Source organism: Seriola aureovittata, chromosome 19 (assembly GCF_021018895.1).
Source record: "Seriola aureovittata isolate HTS-2021-v1 ecotype China chromosome 19, ASM2101889v1, whole genome shotgun sequence".
Lineage (NCBI taxonomy): Eukaryota > Metazoa > Chordata > Actinopteri > Carangiformes > Carangidae > Seriola > Seriola aureovittata.
Window position 1 is genome coordinate 9,367,061 of NC_079382.1, and position 24,746 is coordinate 9,391,806.

The window sequence follows — 24,746 nt, forward strand, 5'->3', positions numbered from 1 at the left end:
GGTGTGCATATATCTTGCTGGTGATCTTATGCTCAGGCTTGCCCACTGTTTTTCTTATTTACTCACCTTTTATTCCAGATCTTTTTACTGCAGGTATTCCAGTCTTATCTCAAATTGCAGTTTAGTGTTTTCTCTCTGTTGTACACCACCATCTGCTTCTTATGTTCAAGCTCAGTGTCGGAGTCACCCAGTGTGATACTCGAGGGGCCCACTACAGGGGAGGTGGTTCTTATCTGCTCCATATCTGCTTCCTCCTGCCATAACTCTTCATCCTCCTGCCCGGCAGGTTGTTGCTATTACGTCATAACTTGGCTGATGTCGACTCGGGGCCCTGTTAGTCATTGATCATCTCGGACCGATGATTAAACCAAAGCCAGACACTCCAGAAAATAACATTGAGAAAAACTGTAATGATGTTCCAACTGACCAAATAAGCAGTTTTTATTAATCAAATTCCAGTTAACAACCGACAAGCAGAAAGAAATATCACTCCGATATACTGTATACTGTGATATACTCTAATTGCCCCCTGGGGACAAATAAAGTTTATTGAATCGAATTGAATTGAATTGAATTGAATGTACATCCTCCTCCTCTTTCTACCTCTCTATCTTCTCTCTTCCACCTCTGTCAGACCCACACGTCTCTTCTCTCCTTCTCGTCCTCTCTCCAGCTCTTCCTACTTGTCTGTTTTTGTCCTCCCTCTACCACCTTCTCTTTTAGAGCTCCTCAGAGTGGAAAGCTGAATGACAGAGGAGAAAATTAGACATTCATCAGCCCCAGCAGTTCATCAATCAAAGTTAGTGCAGGAATAAATATTAGGTGAGGAAGAATGATACACATGCGAACTCTGAGAAAACATGCTCTTGACATACATAAAACATCATGGTCGATATTACAAAACCTATAAAGCACTAAATATGATGCTGCCTGTGTAAAGGAAGGATGTTTTTCTTATTTTTCTGACTGCCTGCTGTTATGGCCTTGAACGGAAACTGCCTCCCCCACTTGATGCAATAACTCTGACTCACGTCTTTCTCCTGGTCTGTCTGCATGAGAGCTACGATAAACATAAGTGCCAAAGTTCAAGTTTTTAATTACAGTTAATTAACTGTATTTTTAATGGAAGAATGGTTTTGATAATTGAATAAAGAAGATAAGATGGGAAGTTTATCTTCTGCTTAATGTATTCCCACAATTTTGCAAGTTACAAGGGCATCATATTCATTATAACTCAGTTAGTCAGTGAGTGATTACGTTCCAGCTCCATCATTACTATTATCTGCACCGGCTGGGTTATCGCAATGAGCATCTGCAATTAAAACAGGAGTTTGAGACCGGATGTATAGTTTTTTTTTTTTATACATTTACACTACATTTGCTGTTCTTCTAGATTCAGTTTCATTCATGATTTGGTACATGTAAATGTCATGTTCTGAACAAGATGTTTAGGTAGAGTAAGCATGGATGGATCATGAGACCGTTCAGCAATCCATCCAGGAGCTATAAGCATCTTATTCGAGATTTCACCTTCGACATTAGATGGTTGATTAGTGTGAGGTGATGTTTTCTTACATGTCAGGGTTTCAGTTAGCTGGTGAATACCTTCCTCCTCATCATCAGGAGCTACCAAGCTGGCTGCAAACGTCCATAACATCCCCAACCAATCAGTGCTCTCCTGAGGGACTCCAACAGGGCTTGATTTAATTGGACGCACAGCACCTGAATAGAGAAGAAGAAATAAGGAGTGGTGCAGTATGTGTATAATCATATATTTAGGCCTAACATGTTTTAACAAGAGTTGAATTCAACAAGTAAACATGGGGCGGACAAAATAAGGAACACTTACCTGCAAACTACAGTTACAAAAACACACACAGTGTTAACAGAAACTCAACAAGCTTCTCAAAGGTAGCATGTATTAAATTATGTTAAACTGTATACTGTATATATGAAATGTATGTGTAGGTGTATTATTTGCTTCACCCTAATGCAGCTGTTAGAGCTCACACACACACACACACACACACACACACACACACACACACTTATATACATTTAAAGTTAGTATGAAGGAGTGAGTGTGACTGTGAAATGTGTGACGGCTTAGACGTTTCTTCTTGCCTCTAGCCTTCAAACCTCTCTTAGCGATGGCAGAAGGAGGAGGGAGACCTGTCGGCGAGACACATGAACATTAACAGAGACAGCGTCATGTGAAGTGCAGGTTACAGTTTGCAGAGAGAGAAGGGAAAAAGGGAGAAAAAGGGAGATTGGGGAAACAAAGAGGGGGGAAATGACACATAACTGCATAAAAAAAACCCATAAAGTGATAAAGTCAAACAGAAGAACAATGATCAGTGGATTTATTCCCTCACTACAATAATGCAAACAACATGATAAAAAGAAAAATCACACTTTTCATCGTACAGAACATGTTAGGACTCATCTCTCTGCGGTGCAGGGGACATGCTGAATGAATACACGGCAAGACACAGCAACAACACAACCAGCTCTCCAGCAACATTTCAACATTCCCAGCACATTTTTTTAAATTCGTTTTTTACTAATATTTCCACCTTTAATTCATCAGAAAGACCAATGGACTGTTTGGCCTCTGACCATCAAGAAAACAGCTGCAGAACATCTGGAACAAATCAATTCTTTAACACATTATTAACATTTAAAATGTGTATATTAGTTAATAGATAATTATAGAGGACATTCAATGATGGATTGTCAACATTTGTAATTTAAATGAATGTCTCACTTTTGCTACTGGCTTATTAGACAGTGAGAAAACCCGTGACACATATTGATCACTTATTAACAACTGCAAATTTGATGACTAATTAGAAAGTTACACTCATTGCCCTTTATTTATGATTTAATTAATTACTAGAGAATTAATGTCTTATCGGGCATGGATATTTTAAACAAAAGTTGTTCATTTTAATGACTCCATAACTGACGTAAAACAACTGATACATGATTCACTGACCAATAATGAAGCCATTAACTGTCACTTCTAAAGCCAACGTACTGACGGATACATGAGTGTTATTGTGTGTATTGTGGGCTCACTTCTTTCAGGCAACTTTTTGACTTTGCACACTTATTACTGAACGCAGGTGTTGAACACGCTGCAGGAGACAGGTGAGGTCAGGGTTCACCGGCTAACAGATACATCGCTGGTAAATGAGGCATTTTAAAGCCTTGCAGCAAGACAATTAGAACAAAAATGATTATCATTATGTTCAGTCTTAGTCAGTCTTTTGTACTTTGACCCCTCTGCGCTAGAAACCGTGGAATCGTCCCCGTGACTGCACTCAGTGCCTCTGAAACACATTTTTTCTCATTTGCTTTGAAGTCTGGGTGTGTGTCACAGCTTCCTCAACAGTTCATTAAAAACTAACTGCTGCTGCATCTGTTTCATGTAGTATTGACTTACAGAAGTGTTTTGATTTTATATTTAGTTGATACGGAGTGCACACAAATGCCCAAATGTTCAGCTGCTCCTCTGTATCTGTAATAAGCCAGATAATACCTCTACTTTGGTGTAAGCTGCTCTGGCCGTGAAAGTAATGACTCTGTTCTCAGCGACATGTTCTGGCTCGTGGCGTTTAAACAAACTCTGATCATATAGCTGTCGCTGCAGTGCAGGTGTTTTGCATTTGTCTCTCTGAGGAACACGTGAATTAGCACATTCATCGCTACTCCGTCAGTGTTATGATGACTCTTGGCTCTGAAGTGCTAAATGCATTGTTTTGGTTGTCTCTGTGGATCTCTTTAATATTCCCTCTCGCAGCTTTTTGCCTGTTTGTTGCCCAGTGTAGAGGAGTCATTTCATGGATCCTCATAAACAACTGTTTCATTTAATGCACTGACATTTCTTTGATTGGCACTCCAGACACAGAGCCAGATACTACAGGAATAGAAGGCAACCCCCCCCCCCCCCCCCCCGTCTTTCTTTTAATTCCTACCATGTCCCTTTTCTTCTCTACTCTCTCTTTGAATCTATTTTCTCCCACAGTCTTACTTTCATGTTCTCATCTCATGTCGCTCTTCTCCTCACTTCCTGCATACCTTTATGCCTTTGTTTTTCAGTCTGGTATAGTTTAGCAGCCACATCAAAATGATAAAACACAAAGAAAAGAGATGAAAAATACAAATTGCACAGCAGAGATAAAAAAAAAAGAGGAAACCCGAGGGGCTCTGAAAAACCTCAGAAGAAAAGAGCATAAAGTAGCTGGAAGAGAAACATCTGAGGTGGATAAGAGAAGCTAAATGATACATTTCTTTCTTTCTTCGTTTCTTCTTTTTCTCCCTTCTTCCTTGTTTTTTTCATTTGTCCTTCTTTCTGTCCTTCCTTCATTCTTCAATTCCATCCTGCCTCCTTCCTATCCTTTCATTCCTCCTTCCATCCTTGCTGTTTTTCCTTCCTGTTGCTCTTTTTTCCTGCTTCTTCCTTTCTTCCTCATCCCTTCCTTCGTTCGCAATGTCTGAACTACCAAATAAACCCTGCATGTTCGTCCTGCAACATTTCCACCTGTCTCAATCTGAGTAGTTTTCATTTTCACATTTGAGCCTCTGTCTTTCTGTCAGAGAAGAACAGTTTGATAAGTTGACTGATTAAAGTCTCGCTGTCTACAATGCTGCATCTTTGTCTCCACCTCCTTTCTTTCTCTGACAACTGCATTTTTTCCTGTTGCTTTCTACACAATCCGCTTTCATCTCCTCTGAATAACTGTATTTTTCAGTATGTCTCCACATTTTTATATCTGAATCCTCTTCTGGTGCAACCTTGCCTGTCTATTCTCTGCACGCACGCACACACGCACGCGCACATGCACACGCACGCACACACAAACTCTCTGCTCTCCTACAACACGGAGAATTGCATTTCTTCTTTATTGTCCAAAAATGTCTTCATGCCGTTTCCCTTACACACACTGGCCTTTATTGAAATGTCATGGTGGGAGAAAAGACTTGTGATTAAAAATGCAGTCCAGCATTTTGTCATTGTCAACTTGCAAATATTTGCTTCAGGAAATGGAAGATAACTACAATGTACAGGGTACACATGCTCATTATGTGCATTTCCTCCTCACTTCAGGACTATCCTTAGCCCTGGGAGAAATGTTTCCTTGACTGAGAGAGAGGATATTTAACTTTTACTGATAACTCTGCGTGAGATGTGGGCGATGAATGAATCCGTCGCAGTGACTCTGTATTACATTTTCTGTTAAAGTTTTCTTGGATTATCATGTTTGCCACATCAACTTGAACATATTTGTCAATGTCAGCGGTCACAAGACAATAAACCTGCAAAATTGCACAAATGATTCAATTAGAAATCGCTACAGGCCGGATTTACTGTGTGTCATGAGACACAACAGTTATACCCATTACCTAGATGTCTATTTTAAGACTCTGTATCACACAACTTCTTTGTTACCGAGAACTGTTAGCAGGTCCAGAGAAAACACAGACACACATGCAATTCCACACCAGTAATGCAGCACACAGGCACATTAACACACAGACTGGTGACAAATTAAATAAAAGCCCCAATAAATAAAATATATATATATATATAAAACATAATGAATGCAGATTCTTCCATATAAACATACATAAAAACACCAAATGAGGGGAAATAGTTTTGAAGTATGCTGTTGAATGCCTCTGGAAGAGATCCAAAGACTTGTAGGATCAAAGCACCGAAGCCGTTCTGGAGGCTTGTGGTGGCCAAACACCTTTCTAAACTTAATGTTGTTTCTCCATTAATTTGCCATCCATCTGTAGCCGAGAGGCTTGATACACACAGGCTGCTCGCAGCTGACAGCAGACCAGAACAAAAAAGCATTCTAGTGAAAAAGTAAATTAAGAGAAGCTTTATATCAGGAAACAATTCTCAAAGGGCAAATCAACACAGAATCACTTAAGCTAGCAAGCGAGTAAGCTAGTCTCACCAAGGTCAAGAATGAACAGTGAATTACTGCAAGATTCATGTCAACCCAATGTCTCTTCTAAGAAACACAAAACCCAACATAAACATTCAAATCCAGTCCAACCTTAGTGAACTTTGACCTGTGAATTTGCATTGTTGATCAGTAGCAGGCCTTGACAGTGTTGACCTTTGAGGGAATGAAGAGCCAAAGAGCTTAAAATGTATAGATGTGTTGAACCTTTATCTTTTCTTTAGTATAACCTGCTCGACAAATGGTTTGCAGCCAGCTATGAGACAGGACTTTGAAAAAAAGAAAAAAAAAAGAACTGTGTAATCCCGCTATCTCATTAGCAAGCGAGCTAACAAGCTTGCTAACTGACAGTTAGCAAGCTTGTTAAGGTGAGGAGGAACTGCCAGGGGGAAGTAAGCAGCACAATAGGCTACAGAGAAAAAAAGAAAATTGTGACCAGGCAGAATAAGTGACAGATTTTGCTGTGGATAGTTTTCTTTGAGAAATTTTCAAGCATAAAAGGATAAAAACTGTCCACACGAGTTGCTACGCTGCTCGTCATTTGAAACGTTCAGGCACATCAGTGGTATCATGGATCACAGCAGATGTTTAGCTTTTGACAGATGGTGTAAAACACTTGTTGGTAGCAGGTTTCCACAAATTGAGAGCGCTAGGTTTAGTGTTGATTTACCCTTGAAAAAAATCAAATACAGAGCCTCACAATTTGAAATACGTGGCTACACATGGACAAGGATCATCATGACCGCTCTGTCACAGGCATTGTTGTAGTGCAAGCAAACAGCGCAGTTAAACTGTTAGTGGTTTCGTTGATGTTTTTACCAGGAGATAAACACACGGGGTCGTCACAGTATGATGTATAGTCTTTGGATGGGATGGCAGGTGATGGACAGCATGAGGATGGAGAAGAGGTGAAGGAGTGCGAGTGGAGGGGGGTGGGGGGGTGGGGGGGTGGAGAAAGGAGGAGAGTTGGGAGAAGTGTTAAAGATGAGCGTGTTGGATGTGTGAAGCAGGACTATCCTTACACTGTAGGATAGTGCCAATGTATGTGGATGTGTAGCTGTGGGAGTGGTGGGAGTGATAAAGAACAGATATGAGCGGCACTGACAGAAAGGTCGTTATTACAGTAAATTAACTGAGCACTGAAATACACCAGCTCTGTGACAAAATCAAAGTGATTGATTTTCTTTTGTGTGGTTGGAAGATCGGTGGCAGTTTGACCTTTGTGTGTCAGATCTATTTAGATCACTACAATGCATGCTGCTTTACTGTTCCTAGAAAAATAAAATTAGTTACAAAATTTAGGGAAACTAGAAATTTCTGTCCTTGAAAGGCAAGCCCAATTTAAACCCAAACAAATATTGATTATTCATCTATTATTTGAAATTTTACTATATTCTGTATGTAAAATGCTTGTAGACTAATTTCACATTTTGCATGTTCAGCTGACCTGCTGACTAAACTAGACTAAGCCACTGACTAAAACATTTACAAGATTAATTTAACTAATTGGGAAAGTAAATTTTGTGCCAAATAATATTGTTGTCTCTGAAGGATACCTGCATCATATCAAAGGATGCACAGCTGCCATAGAATTACTTGTAGCTGAGGTGAAACTGCAACCTACCGTCCTTTTACATACTGCTCAAGGAGCTATTTGTAAGTTTTGCTATCGCTACATACCCAACATTAGCATTAACAGCTGTTTACTTACCACTCTTGGCATGAGCCTCAGCCATTGTGTTTACAAGAGGTTTACTGTGGCTAGTTGGTTAGTATGCTAACTTGAGTACAAGAAAAGAAGAGATACAAATAGAAGCAAAACAAGAGGGTTGTTTTCCACTGCTGGAGACAGCACTTGGTGAGTAAAGGAATGAAGTTTGATGCTGAACTTGTAACGTTTCTTCTTGACTGGTAAGTAAACAGCTGTGAATGCTAACGTTAGCTATGTAGCAGTAGCAAAACTACAAATAGCTCCTTAAAAGACCTGAATTTGTGATAATTACATACTTAACTTTTTTCAGGGCAAAATGAATTACAAAGATAACATGCACACTAATAATCTGATGCTTTTGTAATAGCTCAGTTAAAGCAATAGAGAAAATGATGAAACTGTCATTGAAATATACAGGAATAATTGCAACTCTTTAGTCTGGCTCATTAAAATAAATAATAACAGCAAATTCTTTTGTACAGCTATGTTATTTTTGAGTCTTCTGATTTCTGGGGAAATCAACCCAGGTTCTATGTTTACAGAAATAAAACAATAAGCTGCAGTAGCTACAGCATGGATGAATTTGAGAGTGCCGCTGTTGCTCTTTCTTTGTCATACCGTTACTTTGCAAACAGACGTTTCTTATTATCTCGAGATATAACTTAATGGGTTTGTAGAGCTTTGTAAGCCTGATCATGGTGCCAGTGAGCAGACAGTCTCAAGCAGAACCGAACATGTTTGAAGGAGAGATCTTGACTGCTGCATTTACTTTAATCAATCACTATCCCAGTTGCAATCTCAGGGAAATTCATTTTCTGTTATCTCATGACAATGAAGTAATTAAAGCGTGATCACAGAAAATGAAATTTGATCACTCAAGACAATTAAATCATGGGCTGGAGATAATAGGATTAAAAATATATGAGGAAATAAAGCCGCTCTCAGATTCTGTCGAGCTGCAACAGTCAATGTATGGAATTTTAAAGAACTTCATACAAGAGAAATTACTCAACTTAACTCCCTAACGTTTTAATCAAAATGAGGACTGATTAACCCCTGTGACTGTGTTATTAGTATGCATGTTAACACCAGGAAGTGCCCCTTCAATCCATTCTTTAAGTGCATGAGTCATTTAAGTGAAAATGAAGAGGAGTGGAAAGATCTCAGCATGTACGCAGCTGTATTACTACACTGGTACATAAACTGTCAAATGTTAGAGGCTAAGTGAATGTGTGAGTGTGAGAAAATGCCCTCCTAAAGACAGTCCGTCATTTTCAATACATTTGTCCGTCAAGTGACCGGAAACACACCATGTGTTGCTTTAAATACAACCAGTGTCTAACGCAGCACAGATGTTGTAGTGCAGTGTTATTAACATGTGTTGAAAAGAAAAATGAGATGGTGTGTGTCCCGTAATTTGACACCTGGACGTTGCTGAAAATGACGACCTTCATGAGAGCACGTCCACTTTTGAAGTCTGCTTCAAAAATGTCTGAAAGGCTGTTGACCAATGCTCGGATGAAATATGGATGTGTGAATGAAATGTGAAAATGGGTAATGCATGAGTGGGAGGAAAATGTCATCATTGTAAAATATTACAAGTATATTATAATCACATTTTTATGGAATTATAACCATAGTAGAATGGTAAAAATGATAATAACAAAAATGAAAGTGCAAAAAAATAAATTAAATATTAATTCTTGTTACCTGCTAGAGTCTTATAATCAAGCAGATCAAACAGAACAATGGCTACGCCCGACCACGTGATGATCAGAGCCACAACCAGCAGCCAGGCCATCGGTGAAGTAAAGGTTAAGATGACATCATCCAAAAATGTCCTCTCATTGCTCCGAGCTGAAGGGACGGCCTCCCTGGCGTTGGTCTGACTGCTCATTGTTGAAGAGAGCTGAGGACAGGAGAAGGGAAGAGAGGGAGTAAAACAAGTAAGGGATTTACTAAAGGAAATACTTTCTAGTTTTCAACTAAATAAAATGCAGAACTAGATCAAGTTTTAACCATGACAGTTTTTGAAAAATAAAAGCATCAGTGAACTCTTAAAACTAATTTAAACAATCATTTAGTGAGCTTGCTTTTTGTTTTGATCAGCATATCCCACACCTGCAGTTTATAATGCAGAGTTCCTGTTCTATATTCAACGTCTTCAAGCCCAAGGTTATTTTTTCTTAGACTTTGCACAGCTCCTCCAGCAACGCTGTCTCCTTGAAATTATGTTTATATGCTTCTAATCTGCAACAGCAAATATGTTTTGAAGGAAACATAATGCTGCCCGAATACATTATGTTACTTTTTCATTAACAATGAATGGTAAATGGACTGCACATTTATGGCACTTTTCTGGTCTTATCGACCACTCAAAGCGTTTTTCAATGGAAGCCCTGCACCCATTCACACACAAATTCATACTGGGCTTTTTCCTACTCATATAGCACTTCTCTACCATACCCACACACTCACACACCAATGGGAACTGGAGGAGCCGCGATCGAACCACCACCCTTCCGATTTTGTGACCCGCTCTACCTCCTGAGCCACAGCTGCCCCCAGTAAGGAAACTTTGTTAATTCACATACCTTGCACGTCGCAAAATACTGATACTGAACGTATCAGCAAAATGTTCACTGACCATGTATTTCATTTTCCTATCCACGTTTGCAGTACAGTATCGACTCTCAGCAGCTAAAGCAGGATTAAACTTTTAATGGTTATGTTTAAACTCTCACAGCACTTAACATTAACATTAGGGAAAGATTGTGGTCTGGGTTTGATAATGAAAAATTCCACAGATAGTTGAAGAACCAGACACGATGTATTCACTGTATTAACATTTAATTAAAACTACAATCCTCCCCTAACCTTAACCAAAGTGCTTCTGGTGGCTAAACCCTTTCATATGCAGGACTCAGGACACAAACACTAGTCTCCAAGGTCAAAGTCTTTGTACACCCTGCCTCTACCGCAACCACCTCGCAATGGCCTGCGTGTGGTACAAAAATGTGGCACTCGCTTCACTCAAAAAAAAAACAAAACGAAAAAAAAACCTTGCCTGTAAAAAAAAAAATCCAGACGGCAATAACGTTTCCCATCACAACATAATGGGGAAAATAAATTAGAGCTACAGAAGAAGATTAGACCTGTTTTCTCAGGGTGAGTAGTAGTCCCCATGGTGACTAAACTGACCTTTATGTGTACAGTTTTTGCAATCCCACTTTAAAGTTCTTGGGACTATATGTGGGTGTGTAGCCATCATCTTTTGACAATATGCTCTTTTAACTTTAATGTCATCTTGTCCCTGTTGTCCATGAAATGACACAGATCCCACAGTGTGTATTTTTTGATGAAACAGTATTTTTAATTTTTTTTTTTTTTTTTTTTAAGAATCGCTGACATCACTATTTAAAGTCAATATCTATAAAAGAAAATCTGTAGAAATTAAAGGGCCTTACTTAGGTTGTCTGGTACCATAAGGACACATTAAAATATAATCAGCATCAACACCAAGCTAGAGAAACAATTCACACTAATTACAGAAACCTTGGGAGTATTGTGGCAGTGTAAGGTTCAGTTTGCCTTCAGGCCTTTGCATCCATTAATTCACCACTGAGCCCAATTTGTTTAATTTCAATCTGTTCATTATATGATAATAATATCTTCAGTACAACAGGTATGTCGTTTGCATTCATGTTACCAATGAATTTGATAGATGCGCACGGCAGCTGTTTATTCACATGGATGTCAGTGAATCATTCAAGTATGTTCTCTAATTTTTTTCTTTGTGAGAGGATGAGGATGAAGGATGTGGAGAGAAGAGACGAGCACGAGGGGGAAAGAGTGAGAGAGAGCAAGGAGAGAGAAAGACAGACAGAGATTACCTGAGGTGACGAGGAGATTAAATTCTATCTCACTTTGACAAATGACTTCTTTAAAGAAAGTTTTCATCATTGTATGGCAGTGGGGCTTGTGTGCCGTAACATGATTACGTGGCCGCGTTCGGTTGTTTGTGTTCATTACGTGGCGTGGTGTGATGGAACGCCTGAGATGATTTATTTTTCCTTCTGTTTCGCTGCCTGCCTCTCACGCATCTTATCTGTAAAGAGAAGTAAAGAGATATATTTACTCTGGTGTGGAGCTCTGAATTAAAACAGGAATGACTCATTTGGAAGAAATATGTCCTTCTTAAGACTATTAATGAGGTCCTGAGGGATGCAGATCCATGAGAGTCCTGTATGCTCTGTGCTGGTCCAGCTGAAGCACTTAACCCCATTCATTATGACAGGCTGGTTGACAGAATTAGGCGGTGGTTTGGACTCTAATGGTCCTCGTATCCATTGCCAATTAATGGAAACTCTGTGACATTGTCCCTCTGACTCCTCATTATATAATAAATCTCAAGGCACAATTCAGGTTACATTTTTTCCCTCACTATATCCACTAATTCTTGTGAGTGAAACCCAGTCACTTGAGTAAATTGTCCATATTATAGCCTATTTTGGAGCCTGTGCACCCAAAAGAATGTTTACTGGACTGCAAACTCTTAAGCAGCGAATGTAGTTACAAGTAGTATAACTAGATTCAATAAGCAAGCGCACGTGGGCATGGCTGGATTTACCTGCTATATCACACTTTATCTATCTATCTATCTATCTATCTATCTTTCTTTCTTTCTTCTGTGTAGGATATATGTCACCCAGGATGGTTGTATAATGTGAAGTATTGATGTGTTTTGATTCAGTTGCTGGTATTAGACTGACCTTTCTGTTGCTGCATTCAGATAACAAACTACAAGATCAATTTAACATAATTCTGTCCACACACACACTTGAGTGTGCATTTGTGCGTCTGACTCAAGAAAGCTAACCATTGATCTGGTGAACAACAACTGGTGCGTGTGTGTCAGTTAGGAGGCAGAGCCAAGAGTGTTTCTGTGCGCGTGTGATATAAAAGCCATTGATCTCCTGAAGCCTTGGCAGCGGCTGGTCAGGCCGGCATATTGATCCAGAGCAGGTAAAACAGTCACGATGTTACAATGACAGACGGCTGGAGCACAGCAGACAGAACGGGGGAAATGCTGCACTGTCCAGTCCAACCTCACATTCTTCGCCAAACCATGTAATTACAGTGGAATTCTCTTATGTTTTTATCAAAGAGGGAGTCACTGTCTGCAAATATTTTTACCTTACGGGTCTGACTGTGCTCTTTTCCAAACCAGCTGACCCAGCCCACCTGTTGTTACCATCAAGTGCTGAGCTGAGCTTAACACACAAACAAACACACACACACACACACACACACACAAAAAACTTCTGCTGCCACCTCCTCCTCCACACCAGAGGAATGAACAGAATTAGAACGATGTGGGTGAAGGCTACGAACCGGCATTTGAGGGCAAATGGAAGGTGACAAAGGCACGGTCAAGAGGGTGAACCATTAAATGCATCCCCATTTGTTAGGAGTACACCACCTTTCTGACAAATAGGTATGGTGCTGCTTATAAAGCAATCTTGCTGGATATCATTACCAGTGGTAGAAAGTTAAATCAAGTTCAATTCTGAGGTACTTACATTTCTTCATTTGTTTTAATGCACTACATTTCAGTGGGAAATTGCAGTTTCTAATAACAGTTTATACCAGTGGTTTCCAACCTTTATGGTTTGTGACCCCTTACAAAAACAGTCTAGTTCTAAACTTCTTTGGTTTTATCTAAATAACTGTTTTGAGGCCCTACCAGATAAAACGATCTGACATATTTAACAAAAACCCAAGATGAGAGAAAGCCAAGACAAACAAGTACAAATTTGTTTAGCAGTATTTTGTTTTTTGTCTTCTGTCTTCTCCAATTAATCATCTTGTGACCCTTCAGCATAAACATAACCCATTCTCTTGTAACAGAATAAGCTGATCAAAGAAATCATTTGTCAGAATTCAGTATGTTCTCATATGTGTAAAGTGCGGTTTATATGTACATAACCAAATCAGTCTTTCAGTCAACTATTCCTCTTGGTTACATTTAAGCAATTACCAGATGACAGTCAGACAAAAAAGGGGAAAAAGATATAAAAAAAAAAAAAAAAAGATGGTTGATCGTCTCGACATCAGAGCGAGTGAGCTGTTCCCAACCTGGGGGTTGGGACGGCCTAAGAATCCCAAAGACACATCAGAGAGATAACAAGATGATATAAGGTAAAAGAAAGAAAAATACATCTTTTTTTCTTCTGAAATACTGGATACTTTCAACTCTTCAGGCTTCCAAAAATCATGGGGGACATACAGATATTTATTTCATTTTAAGGGCTCACAAGCCAAAAAGGAATCACTAGTTTAACAGATTCACAGAAGATTGAAGAGTAAAAGTCCAGACCAGGGCCAATGAGTTAAAATTATGCTTTTTCAATCAATTTAAACTGATAATTCAATTATTCATTCATTAAACTAAACTGATTTTCTGTAAAATTTTGAGATAACAGTTGTCATGTATTTGATGTAACAAAAAAAGTGCAGCATTATACCACCATTATGGAAGTGGAAACAAAGCAACAGAGCACGGTGTTGCATTTATTCAGGAAGGTAAAAAATTTGATTTTTAAAGTTTATTTCTCTCACTTTTACACTTCAAAGCAACAGTGAGGAAATTATGAATTATTAACAGGAGCCAAGAGCCTATACTGTAGCTTACATGTGGTATAAGATCATAGTGCAAATAGTCTGGTTTATGGCTTATTTGACCAGAACATTAATATTCCTACAGTCCTCCTGTACATATAGACCTATAAAAGGTATTTCAGATGACAGTGAGAAAAAAGAACTGCATGGACTGGTCATTGACCTCCTGCATTCAGTAACACCAGCAGATCATTATTATAAAGTTCAGCCAGAGTGAAATGGATTTCTAGCATACCTTGGACTTGCTGGATGTTCAGTGATAACCTTCAGTCCTTAAAAGGCTCAGAGAAATGCAGTGTTACCATAGAAACAAGCATGTAACTCCTTCGTTAAATCCTCTTTGGCCCCAGTTGAACGTGAGAAAAGATAATGGAGGTAACACTCAAATCCGTCAGCAAAAAAACAGATCACACCAGAGTCTAAAAATACACTAAAACTACCCCACAGGAGAAAAATGACGGAAATCCAGTGAACAATCTTTCACTTTATATTGTTCTTGGTATTTTTCAAAGTTGTTCTTGGAGGTTTCAAATTTGTGTCCATGGAATTCTTGAGCCAAAGCTTTTGAGATTCTGTTCCTAGCTGGTGAAGTTGTTGGAGAGAGTGAGACAGAAAGAGAGAGACGGATAGAGAGAAGAAGGGCGAAGGGGTTGACCCACTGAGAGTCACCCTGCCCCCTCTGAGGGTCCAAAATAGAGAGATAAAGAAATGGAGGGAGGGAGGGAGAGAGGGAGGCAGAAATTTCAAAAGCAGAGAATGAGTGAAGGGAGAACGGAGAGGACAAAAGATCAAAGGATGGAGGGGAAAGGGGGAAAGAATAAAGTGAGGAGATAAAGGTCTAAAAGTCTCCTGTGCTATGTGGCGCAGAAACACAGAGCTTATTAATCAGGGTATAATAATGTAGGCAGAGCCAGCTAACAGCTGTTGCACCAGTGTTTCCTCCTCTGAGAGGCTCATAACTCCATTCCTACTGACCTGTTCAAAAATATCAATCCCCTTACAACTGTAATCTGATTTTTCATTCATTCGTTTCACCATGTTCTAATATGGTTTGATAATATTAAGTGACTGATGGGTCCCCCAATGACAACAGTACTAGTAGTTTTATCAAGACTTAGTCTAGAGACCAAAACATATTCACTGTGTGCCCTTGACAACGACTTCGACAATAAAGTACTTGGAACTTTAAACCTCCAAGTCTTCTAACTCTTCCTGCACTTCCTCCCAAGGAAACATATTTTCTCCTAAGTGCCCCTTCTTGTCAAACAGAGGTCAAAGTGAGGAGTAAATAAGCGAATAAATATCTCGTTCAGCCCCATGTGAGTTTTTAAGCCCCGTCAGAACCTGTTTTTGAGGCCCAGTTTAAAGGAGGGTGTGTGTGTGTCTACGCGAGAGCAGTGGGAAAGAGTAACCTGACCCCCAGTCTTGCCCTGGGAGCCTGCACTGCAGAGGCTATAATTAGAGATACAGACAGCAGCTGGTGTTAACATTGGACTGGACTGCTTTATATGTAGGGCGTACAGAGGGGGCTGAGGGCTGGGGAACGAACACACACACACACACAAGCGCACGCACACACAAAATTCAGATCCTATTCTCTGAGAGACCATGCACAGTATGTAGGAGATATTTAAGGACTCCACAAAAATTACTTTATGTTTATTTAACTTTTTAAAATACTATCATCTTAAATGTATGTCAGTGTATGACTGCCACCATAAAAGTTCATCATTATATTGGGAAATTTCCCTGTTTTAACAAAATCCAGTGTTTCCTCTACATTCATTTAGCAGTGGCGGCCCGCCACTGCTAAATCATAGCCGCCACGCCTTCAAATTTCTTTTATTTTTTTATTTTTTTATTGTCGCAAATGCACCACCGCCACATCTCTCCACCTTCACAGCACAGCCTGTGTGATGATGAGCGCAACAGCGGGGGGAGGGGAGGGAGGGAGTGGGGTGGTTGGAGGATCCTATTGGAGTTAATTACTCGCGAGAGCGCGGCCTTGAAAGTGACGTCACGTCAGGCACCAGGTGAGAGTCAGAGAAGTGTAGTCGTGAGGAATAAGGCAGCGAATTACCGGAGAAAAGGTAGACTTATTAGCCAACTCAGTGACGCTAACTTGGGTAAACTAATTGATAGCATTAAGCTAATATCTACACGTCATTATGTATTAACTGCTGACTGCATTTTCAGATGAGCTTGTTCAGATACTTCTCTAAGAAGAGAAAGACAACAGATGAAGAAGACGCTAGTCAGGTAGCATCATAAGCCTTTTACTGACTCGTAAATGATGATGGTTAGGTAAAAAATAGTATTTTAATGTTCACACTTGTAATCAGATGTGATGTGAGTGTAAATTATATAACGCTGTTAGCGTTACGTTACTCACACTTTTAATGTAATCTTATTAGACAAGTAACATTAGACAGGGAGGAGTTGTTAAACAAAGTGGAGGAGAGCAGAGCACAGCAGCGGGAGAGCTGGGTGAAGATGCAGGAGAGAGAGATGTGCCTGGGTGCAAACTTTGCCACTGACTCACCCCCCCCCCCCCCCCCACTTTGCCACTGACTCTACCCCCCCCCTCCATAGCATGCCCCCACTGCTGAAAAAAATCCTAGAGGAAACACTGAAATCCTTTTCACATTTTAACAAGCAGTTTTTATGACATATTTTGCCATTATTACTTAATTCTTGTGAGAAACATCTTGTTATAACATCATATCATTTTATCTTGTATCTTTTAATATTTTTACTCAAGTACTGTCCTTAAGTACGATTTTCAGGTGCTAGTGCTTTACTTGAGTATTTCCATTTTATTTTACGCCATACTTCTATTTCACTAAAATGTAAAAAAAAAATTGCATTTTTAACTCTACTTTCTAACCTCCCTGACCCCCTGATAATTTCCACAGTCCCTTGTCAACTTTCTGTTTACATATCCTATGATGCAAATAAGCAAACAATGCATTTATACTTGCAACCCTATCTGCCACTGAAAGATTAGTTCCAGTTATACACAGTTCAGAAACAATATATATCACAAACTAACAAAGAAAAAACATCCGCACAATTCGCAGTCCCTCTAATGTTCTCAGCCACCTAATAAATGTTTACAGTTGGCCTAGCTCGTTCTGATTTTTTTAAGTTATCTGTCATTTCATTTATTTTTTGTCAGAGAGATGCTCTACTGCATGCACACACAAATGCACATACCCATGAGAGATGCTGTGATGAAACAAACCATCCAAAGTAAATCTGATGAAACTAACAGCAATCAACAAGAACAACGCTCATATCTGCCCTACAGTACTCTGTGTTATTGGGCATTTGCCTGTTTGTGTTGGATACATTAATATATCCTGAATAATTCTTCCTTCCATCTGTAGCTCAAGATAGCGAGGAGATAAAACACAGGGACATCCTGGTAGCTGTGCGATTTTGAAAGGTTTTATGAGACTTTTTCTTCTGAGCGTTGCACTCAGAAGTGAGGGATATGTTTTGGCACTTTGAAATTCTCAGGGACAAAGCCTCCAGAACTTCACAGGTTCTCAGGAACTGGCTGACGTTCAGAACCACAGACAGCGACAGAGGCATCGGGTGCTGCTGGCGCCAGTTCAGCACCTTCGGACAGCGAATAAGGACAACCTCACACCTGTGGCTGCTGGGAGACACAGCTGGAGCTGATCACGACCAGGAAGTCATTTCAACACCCCGAGGGTGAACTGTCGCACATCCAGCACCACTTCACTTCTCACAGAGACTCAAACATCTGAGGCTCTGCATAGTCTTATGCAACTTCCTACTCACTTTTGCCTCTACACTACTGCCTTTCAGCATAATTAAGCTTGAGGGTTTTAGTGTTACTCCATAAACAAGGTAATGTATACACCTACCACCACTGGCACGACTTAAATCCATTCCTTTAAGACTCCGTTTACTGTCATGGACAAAGGTCTGAGTCCACTGAAAGCCCTTTTGTTCCCGGAAGTCAGAGAATCAATTTTAAAATATTTTTACTTGTCTCCAAATCACCCACAAGGCCAAGACCAAATTATTTTTCTGACACGTTTTGTTTACGTATGACTCCTCTAGAACTTTACTGTAATTTATTCTGACTTGAGTCTGCTGCCTCTTCAGGGTCAACACCAAACACAGAGAAACTGCATTTATGCTACACATACTTGGATCTCTTTGGTGATCTTAGTCACTGTCTAACTGTAACCATCATTAAATCTAAACTACCCGCTCACTGCTGCCTATAACTGAACTTTTGTCTCTGCATCTATCTTGTTATCTTTTAATTGTGTCTCTTTTTTGTCTTATCCTGTCTCACTTATTTTATGCAATTTGTAAAACACTTTCAACTGCCACTGTTTATGAAATGTGCTAGATAGAAAATAAAAAAAACCTTGCTTTTCCTTGTTAAAACCAACAATATGTTAATCCATCTTACAATAGTTTTTCAACATCCCTACGCTATCTGTAGCACTCAGCCCGAGTCCATTCATTCCAACTGAAGAAATAAATTATTTAAAATGTGGCACAAATAGGCCTATATGGTTTCATTTTTTAAAAAGGCAAAATAATTTTTATTATTATTATTTTTAAAATACATATTACAGTATAACATTTAGTAAATGTTACTGAAACGCAAGTAAATAGTGTATTTTGTTCCAGATTATTTCCAGCTGCAAGTTAATACACATTTTGGTGTCAGAGTGAGTATTTACAGCAGCAGGACGGTGTATGTGGGATTGACTCGGAGTAAGTGACAATGGCAATGTTCATTGTAATTAATTGTAATAAATACATCACTCAATGCAACAGTGTGGCTCAGTGATGTTTTTCATAGTTTTTGGACAACAGGGTGCTATGAGAGGAATAAGATATATCGGCTACAAAGGCAATGCTTGTTCGTAGACTCAAATCATTGGTGGTTTTGATCTTTTCAAGGAATTTACTGACAAGAACAATATTAAATATCAAATGATATTTCTCAAACAAGATTACATACTTATTAACTATTCAGAATTTATTATTTATGCAAATTTCTCAGTATAGTTTACCTTCCCTATTTTGGACCTACACATTTTTTCATGGTAGATATTTTTGGCTTGGCTTTTGTGTTTCAGTGGTTGTTGTGTCGATTTGCACCTCTTTGTAGTTGATGGTTAATATTTCATGTCAATCACTTAAAAAAAAAGGCTCTGGCCAATGGGGTCCCCTGACCTCTTGGGCCCCTGAGCCTGGATCCTTAGGTCTGTTCGTAATCCTTCCATGACCATACCTGACTCACACTTGTCTGACTCTCCTATTATTTTTGTTGTTCTTAAAATTACACATTTATCATTATTATTAGTTGGAGAAGTTCATCAACCTTGCGTACTTCCAGCGAAGCTCTACCCAACTTCAATTCTAATTAACTGGAATAAAACAAACTGGAATAAATAACACCTGAGTGGGTTTGCAGAGCCATTAAATGGAACGAAGTCATCATTAATAGTAATAATGTTATTACATTAACTAGTATTCTTAGTTACCAGTGCTTTTCATGCTGTGACAAGGCGAAATGCAAGAAGACAGAAGCGGCAATAAGCATGAAAGTATAACAATAACATGAGAATAAGAGAATGAATTAGGTACATCATTAATTATCTGGTGAGAGTATGTAATTATGTATGTCATTTCCTACAGGTACGCAATGAAGTGTCACGCACGGTAATGAGATCTATATTTGCCTTCGCTTGTCTAATTAAGACGTGTAAAATAGATTAGAATGCTACAAAAGACTAAAACCATAATTTCTGCGTGACTTCAACTGATTTTTTCTCCACAGCCTGGCTCATGCACTGCATGTTCTCTTAGTAATGCTGCCACGGGGCTACAGCTACCTGTTTTCCCTTCGCAGACAGCTGCAGGCCTTTAACCAGCACAGAACAGCGAGGAAACCAAGTCGGTGATTAAAGCAGGAGTGAAGACCACAAGTCACACATCAACCACACACTTCAGTCTCTCCGAAACACTCTCTGCTTCTCCATTACTGTTCGACTCCTTCACCTACAGTACGTTGTCTTTTTCTGTTCCTGCGCCTTTCCTCTTCTTTCTCCACACCTCTCTCTACTACTCTAATTTTATGTCCTCTTTTCACCCCCACCTCTCGGTCCTCTCTCTTCGTCTTTCTCTCCCTCAGTCACCTTTTCTTTTCCTCCTTTATTTTGATCCAGCCTGTTCTACTTACACTACTTCCCTCTCCTCTGCTCCTGAAGTTTCTTCCTTCCTTTCCATCTTTTCTTTCCTCTTTTCACCCCCTGCACTTGCTCGTATCTCAATCTACGCCTCACTGTGTCCCTCGCCATCTTTGTATCTCTACCTCCTCACACACACACTTCTTATTATTAAATTAGTAATAATGTCACCATGCTCCCTCCCAGGAGACCAGTGTTATTGACTTCATTATGCAAATGTAAACCAGCCCAAAGCTATACCACTGATGGGACACACACACGCACACACACAGTTTCTAGGCTGAGTGTGCCGGCCAGGAAAAATTTCTTGCTGTTTCAGATAATTATGTCAACCAGTGGAGTTGATGTGCATATTAGCATCAAATGTGTTAAATCCAATGAGCCTGGGGCTTATCATATCTGTCTTGGAGTGACACTGTGTTAGTATAGAATAGAAAGAATAAAACAGAATAGAATAAAATAAACAATACAATAGAATTATACTGATCCTGATACTATGTGTATGTGTGTATGTGTGTGTGTGTGTGTGTGTGTGTGTGGGGGCATTTGCTAAATGAATGTGATGTTATAAAACTTTAATTTTAATTTAATTTCATGTTTTTTTTTCACTTTTAAGTCGCTTTGTATATGTAAAGAGTGTGTAGTCAAGAACATTTTCAAAGATTTAATTACGAGAAACACATTTTGTGAATTTTGCTCACCCAAATCTACAAAAAAAATCTGTTTCACATCTGTGTTGGTTCTTCACTATGTTGTCCATGTCAGCTTTAAAAAGAAACATATTTGGCTGTGAATAGTTCTTCACAGGAAACTAACTGACGGAAGAGCAGGCCAGGTGCATGTAACCTACAAGTACCTGAATGGCCTGTGAGCTTGTGGAGTAATTTTGGCTTTGTGGCTCGGCCATGAAGTGAAAATCCTCTCATATTTACTCTGATCTGCCAGGCGTGTGGCTCTTTCCATCATACTGGCACTCGCTGGTAACAGTTGCCAAACCACGCTGGGTCTTGATACGAGTTCACAGACATGGAAACGTAATGGAGAGTATACAGTAAACACACATGCGTGCACACACACACACTGTTAGACACAGTATTGGCAGAGGCAGACTAGACAGATGGAAAGACAGCAGACAGCAGGGAGGAAGTGGAAATTAAAGTCACAGTGTCAGGAAGAACAATCAGAGCTCAGGGAGTAACATTGCATACACTGCCTGACTGAGTATTACTTATCATTTTAAAAATATAATGTCATTTTTGGTGTATTTATTAGATTGGGCGGTGCACCATTTTGTCCCAGGCTGAAAAACCTCAGTAATTATTAGATGGATTGGCCCACAGTATGATACACACATTCATTGTTTCCAGATAATAAAGTCTTATGACTTTGGTGATTCCCTAACTTTTTATCTAGTGTTTTCCCTATCCAGTGAAATATCTCTACATCTATGGTGCTGACTTTCAAAGGCAGTGAGGAGTAACTGACAGGGTAAACAGTGTAACAAATGGATAAGATGTCATACCTATAATAAACTTACTGACAAAGACTTAGATGCAACCTAAAAAACTTCTGAACCTTCTGGGAAAACTTAGAGGATGATGAAAATATGAGGAAAAACAAAACAGTATTAACAAACAAAATGTCAATAGTCAAAATAATTTTAGCTTTCCATCTATCACATTACATGTTACATTTTCTTCATTTACATTTGAATGCATTTACTTTAAAAGTAGCTTAACCACATGAATTAGTGAATTCCAGGTGAACGTTTGTACCAAATTTGAAGAAGTTCTGTTAAGGCGTTACAGAGATATTGTGTTCACGAGGCCAAAACTGCGTTTTGTGAGGTCACAACGACCTTGAGCTTGGACCACTAAAATCCAATCAGTTCATCCTTAAGTTCACCCTTGTTCGTGCCAAATTTGAAGAGGTTCCATGAAAGCGTTACTGAGATATTGTGTCCACGACAATGGGACGGATGGATGGACAACCTAAAAACACCATTCCAGCTCTGGCTGTTGCCAGCACAGAGGCATAACAAAGTAATTTTTGCTTTAGCTTTTGCCCAGCTTTGGCTATCTTCGTAAACACACTTTAACTAAATTAGTCTCTCCTGCTTTTATAGCTTTGTTTTTTAGCTGTCTTCTTACATTTATATGGCATAAACATTTATAAGTTAAAACAAACAAGTCAGATACTGGTCGTGACTAGGCCTAAATTTTGACTAAATATGTAGATTTGCAATTTGGTTTTGTAGGGTAGTATCAATCACTTAACTTTTCAATTAGTGCCACCATCAGGTTAAAGTCTAAGACTTTAGTTTAGCACAAAGTACTGCTGTGCCTAAGTACAGCCTCACAGAGTCGCTAGGATGACTACAAAGTACTTTTCAGGGACAAGAAAGTAATAGACATGTCACAGGTAAAAGACAGATACATTTCGACCAAAGCAGATAAAAGTAGCCTAAGTGACAGTGACATTAAGAGCAAGGCTGAATAAAAACAGAGCTGGGGGACAAAACCACCAAAGGAGAAAGAAATAAAGCATCTGATTTAACAACTGTTTAAAGAACCAATTTTACTGACTGGTGCCTGAAAGGACAATGAACCAGTCTGACAGACCAATACCATTCAGTCTTGGTTCTGCTGGACGGAGCTCTTAGCCAGACAGCCATACATCTTTACTTACCTATTCTACTTACAGATTCTCTTTCAGTCCGTCTACAACAACAGAGACAAAGAAGGTAAACACGGAGCTGACATTTTCATCCACTCCAGGAGAGTTTACTTTCCATTCAGTCTTTAAACTTTAAAGTAATTCAGATGTTTTCCTGTAAGTCCTGTCTATCATGTGTGCATTTGCAGTTGGCATTTGGCTGTGAAAATAAGCTGCCAGCAGTGACGAATTTACTTACTGACTGATAGTGTTAGAGACTGAAAACTAAACTTAGTGAATTACTCTCTGTGTTTCCATCTGAATGACTGACTGACTTATTCAGTGCAGCAAATGATATAAAAACAGCTATTAAACCCAGTTATTCAGGGAGACAATGTTTTAGCTTCAGACAGTCTGGTCAGAAAGCATTAGAAATGAGGAGCTGCGCACCAGACACCTCATGCATTTTTAACCAATCAATATCCGCTTTTCTACATCTTTCTCCTCCTCAATCCATCTCTCCATTTTTCTTTGCCTCTCCCTCTCTGTCCTTTGCTTCCTTTCTCTCTACTGTTATGTACTGTAAATGTTTTCTGCTTTCTCTCTCCGTCACCTTTTCTCCTTGAATGGCTGCAGCTTATTAATTTGTCTCATCTCTCTCATTTCCTTCTGTCTGATCTCTCAGTCCATCTCTAGCCACACTATCTTTCTCCTCTCAGCCTGCTGTCCTTCCTCTGCTCTCTTTCACTCGCTCTTTGTTTTTCTTTGCTCCAGTCACTATTTATGTTCTCTCTTCCGTCGCTGTCTTGATGCTCTCTGTCATTATATCATTAAAGACTGGGGCTGTTAATGCCCTTCCCCATCTGACTAACTTTGGAAATGATCTGTCCCCGTTAACTTTATCTTAATTAGAATAAGAGCATGGTCTTTCTGAGCACAGACCCCAGACTGGGCGCATAGACATGTCTGCATGCAGCGGCTCACACAGCTACACTTACAAAGACATTAATACAAAATATACTGAAGGGTTGGGTCACCAAATTACAACAAAGGAAAACAGAGTTTCTCACTTTCCTTCCTGATATTTATCCATGATATTTTTGGCCTCATTTGTCCAAGTTTTGAGACATTGGTTATTTTAATTTGATAAACAATATGCATCTTTTTTTCTTTGTACTATTTTCTGTTACTTTCTTATTCATGTGCAGGTTAAAATGCCAGAAAGCTTTTAATACCAACGTTTTTGGCAGTAAGAAGATTGTTCATGTGCCCAAAATGTGATCTGATGTGATCAAAGATTAGTATCAGTGGTATCAATACATTGGGGATCAGTCACCCACCCTTGTAATCCACAGACCACACTGAACACTGGAGGTGCTACTATGACTTACTAAAGAAATAGTCTCTATGAAACGGTTGTTGACAGTGTGAAGGTTATGATTATGAAAAATGCGTATCCTGATTCTGAAA

The 24,746-nt window shown here is 39.3% G+C and overlaps 1 protein-coding gene across 2 annotated transcripts in view; it reads right to left on the reverse strand.

The window, feature by feature from the left end:
- Positions 1 to 411: 411 nt before the first annotated feature.
- Positions 412 to 24,746, reverse strand: part of trdn (triadin) — a 35,300-nt gene continuing 10,965 nt past the window's right edge. The window contains exons 1-6 of one of the 2 annotated variants that reach the window (XM_056404831.1): positions 14,609 to 15,014; positions 9,403 to 9,601; positions 6,801 to 6,842; positions 2,125 to 2,172; positions 1,576 to 1,722; positions 412 to 742 (exon numbers count right to left, since the gene is read on the reverse strand). In XM_056404831.1, coding sequence (XP_056260806.1) covers positions 720 to 742; positions 1,576 to 1,722; positions 2,125 to 2,172; positions 6,801 to 6,842; positions 9,403 to 9,589 — 447 coding nt within the window. In that variant the 5' untranslated portion in view covers positions 9,590 to 9,601; positions 14,609 to 15,014 and the 3' untranslated portion in view covers positions 412 to 719. Of the gene's footprint in view, positions 743 to 1,575; positions 1,723 to 2,124; positions 2,173 to 6,800; positions 6,843 to 9,402; positions 9,602 to 14,608; positions 15,015 to 24,746 lie in introns of those variants that run through there. The other variant, XM_056404832.1, reaches the window with a different exon arrangement.